Source organism: Otolemur garnettii, unplaced genomic scaffold (genome assembly GCF_000181295.1).
Source record: "Otolemur garnettii isolate 467f Iridium unplaced genomic scaffold, OtoGar3 scaffold00032, whole genome shotgun sequence".
Taxonomy (NCBI): domain Eukaryota; kingdom Metazoa; phylum Chordata; class Mammalia; order Primates; family Galagidae; genus Otolemur; species Otolemur garnettii.
The window spans coordinates 11612371-11620614 of NW_003852427.1; the positions used below are offsets into that span (position 1 = coordinate 11612371).

The following is an 8244-nucleotide window of genomic DNA, read 5'->3' on the forward strand; positions in this document are numbered from 1 at the left end:
AGTCTAAGCTACCCGTAGTTAAATGAAGTCCAAATATATAAAATGTAAAATTACAGCATAAACAATTCCTAAATTTTTGTTGTTGCTGTTGTAATAAACAGGTCTCACTCTGTTGTTTGGGGTAGAGTGCAGTGGCTCAATCATAGCTTACTATAGCCTCAAATTTCTGAGCTCAAATGATCCTCCAGCCTTATCCTCCTGAGTAGCAAAGACAATCCATGCCACCTATTCTGTGTGTGTTGTTTTTTTGTTTTTGGTAGAGATGGGGGTGTTGGTATGTAGCCCAGGCTGGTCTTGAACTCCTGACCTCAAGCTATCCTCCTGCCTTGATCTCCTAAGATATTGAGATTTACAGGAATGAGATATCACACCTCACCTCATAAGTTTCAAATAACCTTTATTATAGTATATTGTTATAATTGTTCTATTTTGTTCTTATTGTTAATCTCTTACTATGTCTAACTCACAAATTAAAATTTATCATAGATACGTACATACAGGAAAGAACATACTAGGACGGACCACGTTCAGTATTATGTGCAATCTTAGGCATCTACTGGAGGTCTTGGAACAACACATCCCCCAGGATCAAGGGGCACTTTCTCCATGTCACTGTAGTGACAACCTCACAGAGTTCAATTACTGCTAAGATTATGATTCTTGTGTTAACAGAATACAGTATTAAATGCCTGGCGCAGTGGTGCAAACGTATGTAAAATCGCCCAAGTCGATAGCTCTGAAACCTGGAGTTTGACCTAGTAGGCATTTATATTTCATTTAACAGACGACAAGTGATTCTGATGCACATCCAGAATGAAGAACCACTTCCCTATACTGTAAGGAAAGGTGGTATCATACACAATATAATGTTTAAGAAAACAAGTGAGAGTTTACCATGATCAATAAAACTTGTTTAAAAGTTTGGGCATATGCTCCAGGGCTGCTAGGTTCGAACCCAGGCTGGGCCTGCTAAATAAACAAACAAAAAAGCCGGGCATTGTAGTGGGTGCCTATAGTCCCAGCTACTAGGGAGTCTGAGACAAGAGAATCACTTGAGCCCAAGAGTTTGAGGTTGCTGTGAGCTGTGATGCCACAGAACTCTACCGAGGGTGACAAAGTGAGACTCAATAATAATAATAATAATAATAATAATGTGGAGTATTCATTTTAGTAGAATCTCCCAAAAGGAGGGAGGGTTCTAAATGATAAACTAACTATAACCAATCTGCTCATAGAATAATTTCTACTGAAACCACATAAATTCTCTAAGTGAACTGGAAGACTCGTTGCAGAATAATGGCAAAAACTGAATGAAGTTAAAAGTTATGTGAAGAAAAATATCTCATTACTTAAAATAGAGAAGACTATGGGCACCAACCTCCTTGCTATATAGCAAAATCTTCCAAACAAAATATTTATACTCACCTTTCTGAAAAATCAGAGTCTATAAATTCTCTAGCCCGTTTCCTATCACTAAAAAGAAAAAAAAGCATAAAACAACACATAAACACAACTTTATTTTATGAGTAGTGTATTATAACTCGTCTAATTTTACACTGAATATATCTAAAGATAAAAACTAACAAATATAAAAGATATGTATGTAAATAAAAACTTAATTTTATCATGGGACCAAGACATTCTAACATAATAACCAAAACTGAAATGAACTCAATGAATATTTAGGGAGAAAAATATTGCAGATTTATAAACAAGAGAATAGAAGTACTTATTCACTTTGTAATGACTGACTATGAAAACACTACACACTCTTGCTCTCCCCAATATAAAGCACAGTTAGGGCTAAAAACACCCAATCCCTGGTCATCTGCAAAGTCTGCCAATTCTAGTGGCACGTGCTAGGCTTTCGTGTTACCATCTTCTAAGACCATGCAGAAACCCAAGGTAGCTTTTAGATCTACACGAGCATTTTCATGAGGACTGAATAAAGGTCATAAAAATACAGGTAATTCTGTCATTTCATGTCATTTGAAAATGGAAAAATATGCATATACAACTCTTCCGTCTTTAATGTGTAGATGTATGCATGCATGTACGTTAACATGTATACGGATTAGATACTTTGTCAGGGTCAATATTTCATTAATTTACTTAGTATCCTTGAAACAAGCAGATTCTTAGCCACTAAGAGTTACTATCTGCCTGCTAAACTCATATATGATAGAATCACCAGCATAGTATGCCACCAGGTACATAACTTCTAAAAGTAACAAAACTTCTAAAATGACAAAATGAGGTTTTGAGTCATTTATCTCAGTATTTCTTTGTATTTCATGGAAAGATGAAGTGCTAAAATGAAAAGGAGTAAAGAAAAGTTAAGGCTTGGCGTCTGTGGCTCAAGTAGCTAAGGCGCCAGCCATATACACCTAAGGTGGCAGGTTCAAATCAAGCCTGGGCCCGCCAAACAACAATGATGGCTGCAACCAAAAAATGGCCAGGCGTTGTAGTAGGTGCCTGTGGTCCCAGCTACTTGGGAGGCAGAGGCAGGAGACTCGCTTGAGCCCAGGAGTTGGAGGTTGCTGTGAGCTATGATGCCATAGCACTCTACCCAGGGCAACAGCTTGAGACTGTTTCAAAAAAAGAAAAGAAAAGAAAAGTTAAGTAAGGGTATTTTATAGGTAAAGAGGAAATACATGAAGGTTTGATACCAAAAGTGGCAAATCAGTAACACAGAATTGATATCAATTTAATTGCTCAATATTTAAGAAGAATCAAGAGAAAATTAAATAAAAATTTAATATATTTGGTTGCTTTTTCCTAGTTCCTTTTTTGGTTTTCAAGGAAATGAGAATTCATAGGGGAAATTCTGAGTATAGCCAAGACTTAATATAGAACTCTTTACTCATATGTGTTAAAACGATATAAAATAATAGTTTTTATACCTTCAAAGCAGCTAAATATTGTCATTATAAAAAGTAATCCTATTTCAGAGAGGAAAAAAGTCAGATGATTCAATTATAAGTTATTGCACTATTTTTCCCTGTTTAAAAATGGATGTTCCATAGATAATTTAGCTCTCTAAGATGTAAAGTAAAATGTACCATGATTTTATAGGAAAATCATTTGTTTTTAAGAACTAGGCTAAAATAAAACAAGAACAGAATACAAGACAGTGAGAAGAAAAGGTCAGAACTTGCTTGTTTGTTTTTCTTTAAGTTTTTAAAATTATAACTTGCAACAGTCTTACCCAGGGACCCAGCCAGCAGCTTCCGTGATGTGTGTCTGAGTAACCATTGCCGGTGCGGGGGTGTATGGACTCCCAATCAGAACGCTTCCTGAACTGGTTAGTCTCTGTGGTGTGCTTATAATCTGTAAAATTAGGAACAAAGAAAATCATATTCCTAATTATTAAGAAAAGCCCACAGGCAGAAAACGTTGACTGCTGCCATATATACAACAAGGGAAAAGTAAAGTCAATCCTCTAAAACTTAAGATCTGTGATTTTCGTACATCCTAAGATCTTAAAGCACAAGTATCCTAAGCAGAGTCAGGAGGTCACAAACAGGTTTCAGTAAGCGAATAGCAACTTGGAAGGATTCAGTTCGCAACTGACAATGTTTTAAAAATCAGAAAAATGAAAAGATTTTTTCAATTAAGAAAGAATTGAAGCAGAGCTTGATTTATTAGAACCAGATCTTCATAGTTTACTATAGAATATATGTAAACACACTATACAACTTGGACTATTACACATATGCAGTCTTACTCTTTTTAAAAGAGCATTTCTTATGTTATTAAATATTTTTAAAAGACACTATAAAAAGCATAAAACATTCTACCATGTGGATTTATTATTGCATATTATTAGATATATATGGATATTCATTATTTGATTATGAATGATTTATGATTATAAATGATGGGATAAGCAATTTTGTATTATGATGTTGGCCTTGATTTCTGTTTCCTAAGGCTAGATGTCAGAAAGTGAATTAATGGAATTTTTTAAAAGGTTCCTTTATATGTGTCACCAAATTGCTTTCCAGGTCTTATAATTTTCCTCAGTGAAAATGACAGTTTTCTTCCTCCAAAGATGTTTATAGTAATACAAAAAAAAAAAGCAGTCTAGTAATAGCTTTAAAAGTATTTTCTGCACAGATTAAATAAGTTAAAAAAAAGTATTTTCATTAAAAAAATTAAGGGGATATTCCAGTGAATGGGGATATTAATAAAATTGGCTCTACTTGGATAATTATTGAAGCAATTCCCAGATACACAGTTGTTCTTTTTTATAAAGTTTTGAACATTTTCATATTAGTATGGTTCTTAGACCCAATTAAGAGATAAAAACATCTATGTGGAATACATATAATTGTTAAACAAGTCCTAAAACAAAAGAAATAATTCTATTTTTACTGTCCTATATAAGACAAAATGCTAATTAATTGTCTCCCTAGTCAAATGAAATTTTTGTCTCCCTAGTCAGGTGTCTCCCTGTTTCTGTACCTAGGTTCTAAGTTGAGTCATTAAGTTAGTTGCTAGCTTGCTCCCAATAGAACCAAAGAGAAAGATTACAAACATTCCGGGCTCCTCATTTGCATTTGAAGGAAAGGTCAAACAATTAGCCTCTGAACTATGAAAACAGTTCAGACTTAGTTATTAAAGTCTAGCCAATACTTATTCATTTACTAAGTATTTAAGAACCTAAGTTAGTTTCTGCTTATGGTTGACATCATGCCAGCTTAGGGCTAGGGAGATGTTAGTACCTACAAACACTTAGGAAATAGTTTTAACACGTCTGGCTATTCTATAGTTAAAAAACAAAGAAAGAAAGAAAAGACAATCCTACTGACAGATGTCTGAAGAGTTCTGATTAGCTACAATATGCCAAGGGTATTATTATTAATTAAGGCATTCAGGAGCCTTAATTATGAGAAAACACAAAACTAGACAATGTATTTGTACCTCTCATCAAATTCTGCCTTGCATTCTGAATACGTGTGTACCTCCCACTTCACTTCCTTTCAGTGAAGGATCTTTAAGGACAGAGAGAGTACCATGCTCACCTACATCCTCTACAGGGACTAGAACAGTGCTAGGTGACACATAGGATTACTAACTGGGACAAAAAAATCAACTTTTAAAATGATGGGGGAAAGTAGTACTTTTGTTCAACTTATGTTGAAAAGCCTTATTTAAAATCCAGTAATAAAATACTTTATAATATAAAGAACACAGTTCCCACCAATCACTCTATCACATATTCAACTGTTCTCTATTACACTGACCTTGGGTTCTGATACCTTAAGAAGGAAAATTTGAGTATTTGGTAAGTCTCTGTTCTGTTCTATTCCTAATGGCCTACAAAGGTATTCTAAACATTCCAACTTACCTTGAAACAGATTGTATTACTTGTGCAGTGTCACTACTAAGCAGTTCTTTTTCTATACGTTATTAGCAGAATACATACTCAGTTTTATCTGATTTAAAGTGCTTTATAGAAAAAAAAAGAAAAAAAGAAGAAAAAAAACAGGACACAGAGGAAAAAAATGGTTATCTTTACTGAGAATGATTTTAGAAATAAATTGTTACGTTCTAGTTTACATTTTCTTCTTCTTTTTTTTTTTTTTGAGACAGTGTCTCCCTTTGTTGCCCTCCGTAGAGTGCTGTAGCATCACAGCTCACAGCAACCTCAAACTCTTGGTCTCAAGCAATTCTCTTGCTTCAGCTTCCCAATTAGCTGGGACTATAGGCACCCACCACAATGCCCGACTATTTTAAGAGACGGGGTCTCACTCAGGCTCAGGCTGCTCTCAAACCCGTGAGCTCTGGCAATCCACCTGCCTCGGTCTCCCAGAGTGCTATCCTCTTAGCCATCATGATACATTGTAATTCCTTAATAAACATTCCCCAAATGAACAAATCAGATGATAAACTTAAAAGACAAATTTGAAGAATGTATGGGATGTAGTGAGTTCCTAGATTAGGATGATAGTGAGCCTGAAGAAACAAAACCAAAGAAAGTCAATAATAATTAATAAAGAAAGGAAAATTAGTTTACATGGATGATGAGTGAGACATGCTTTATAACCCTGAACCTTAGTTTTGAAATTCCAAATTAAAATTCAGAGGTCAAAAACATACTTCTAATATTCAGTTGATAAGAAAAATTTTTAATTTCAGATGCCCCTTTCACCCAAAGTCCAGGGATCCTTAATTTAAATGTTATCATGGTTTCTTTGACAATAGATTAGGCTGTGAAAATCAGAGCACAACTGAGTATAAACTATGAAGTATAAACTATGAAGTATAAACTATGGCTGTCCTCAGCCAACACATTTTAAGTACGGCTGCCATCTACAGTTAGAAAAACCAAGAGAGCATACGTATTCCGAAGGCAAAAATATCTACATAATTATGAAGTGTCATATTAAAGGATTCCATTATTTGACAAAGCATTGGTTTTCACTGTAAGAAGCATGCAATTTTTAATCTTCAAAAATAAGGTAGCCATGAGATTATCTTAAAGAGCTGATCCTTGAACAACAAGAGTTTGAACTTTGCAGGTCCATGGATGTTCTTCTGCCACTGCCAGCCAAGATAGTAAAACCAACCTCTCTTCTTCCTTCTCCTTTTCAGCCTACTTCAATGTACAAATAATAAAGATGAAGACATTTATAATGATCCACTTCTGCTTAATGAATAGTAAATATATTCTCTCCTCTTTTTTTTTAATTAAATCATAGCTGTGTACATTAGGGCAATTATAGGGTACAATGTGCTGGTTTTATATATTCTCTTCCTTATGATTTTCTTTTCTTTTTTTTAGAGACAGAGTCTCACTTCATCACCCTCAGTAGACTCAGTAGAGTGCCGTGGCATCACAGCTCACAGCAACCTCCAATTCCTGGGCTCAGATGATCCCCTTGCCTCAGCCTCCCAAGTAGCTGGAACTACAGGCGCCCACCACAACGCCCAGCTATTTTTTTGTTGCAGGTGAGCCAGGGCTGGGCTTGAACCTGCCACCCTCAGTGTATGGGGCCGGCAACCTACCCACTGAGCCACAGGCGCTGTCCAGTCTTTATGTTTTTTTTTTTTTTTTTTTTTGAAACAGAGCCTCAAGCTGTTGCCCTGGGTAGAGTGCTGTGGCATCACAGCTCACAGCAACCTCCAACTCCTGGGCTCAAGCAAGTCTCCTGCCTCCCCCTCTCAAGTAGCTGGGACTACAGGTGCCTGCCAGGACACCTGGCTATCTTTTGGCTGCAGCCGTCGTTGTTGTTTGGTGGGCCTGGGCTGGGACCTATGATTTTCTTAATAACATTTTCTTTTCTCTTACTTCATGTAAGACTATAGTAATATAATGCAAGTAACATACAAAACATATTTACTGATAAGGCTCTGGTCAACAGTAGCTTATTGGTTAAGGGTCGGAGGAGTCAAAAGTTAGAAATGAATGTCCAACTGCATGGAGGCTTGGTGCCCTTAATCCTGCATTGCTCAAGGGTTAACTATATATATATACAATCATAAGATATGTATCTATTTATATATATGAAAACCTATAAAAATACCCTATATAACTATAAGATAACCTGTAAGAAAAGGGTAAGTATCCCAACCTAAAACAATTACTGCTCACCTAGTTTCCACACTTGGAACGGCTAACAGAAAACAAAAAAACTTTTTCATGGAGCCTTTTGACATTTCTATCACTAAGATTTGGCTTAGTGTAATGTAAAATTCAAAGGGCAAGTAGAAAAAGAAGACTGTAACAAACAGATAAGTGAGATTTTATCTAAGAATTCTCTAACTTTCTCTAACAAAACTTTTTTTTCCCTTTTTCTTTTCTTTCTTTCTTTTTTTTGATACAGAGTCTCAATTCTGTTGTCCTGGGTAGAGTGTCATAACTCATAGCAACCTCAAACTCTTGGGCTCGAGCAATCTACCCACCTCAGCCTCCCAGAGTGCTGGGATTACAGAGGCATGAGCCACTGCACTGGGCCTCCAAATGCCAAATTTTAAGGCTTGAGAATAATATTCTTTGACTTGGGACCTATGTTCTGGACACAGTGGTCCTGCACCCATGCATTTCCTATAGGCAGCACATGCTACAGTTCACACAGGTTAGAGTCTCCCGCATGTAGCTCTCCCAGATGGGAGTTCTACCATTCTGCATGGGCTCTCCCATGTGGCAGATCCATCATTCTGAGGCCTCAAGGACTAGCCCTACCCTATGGCCCTGCTAGGCACTGCCCCAGTAGAGGTTCCCCAAGGTGGTCCTGC

General features: G+C 36.3%; 1 protein-coding gene across 6 annotated transcripts in view; it reads right to left on the reverse strand.

Moving 5' to 3' along the window:
- Positions 1 to 8244, reverse strand: part of TFDP2 (transcription factor Dp-2) — a 129529-nt gene that overhangs the window by 30790 nt on the left and 90495 nt on the right. For 5 of the 6 annotated variants that reach the window (XM_023512971.1, XM_023512972.1, XM_023512973.1 and 2 more), the window contains 2 exons: positions 3209 to 3330; positions 1426 to 1473 (listed from right to left, as the gene is read on the reverse strand). In XM_023512971.1, the coding sequence (XP_023368739.1) occupies positions 1426 to 1473; positions 3209 to 3330 (170 nt within the window). Of the gene's footprint in view, positions 1 to 1425; positions 1474 to 3208; positions 3331 to 5353; positions 5455 to 8244 lie in introns of all 6 variants that reach the window. The other variant, XM_023512976.1, reaches the window with a different exon arrangement.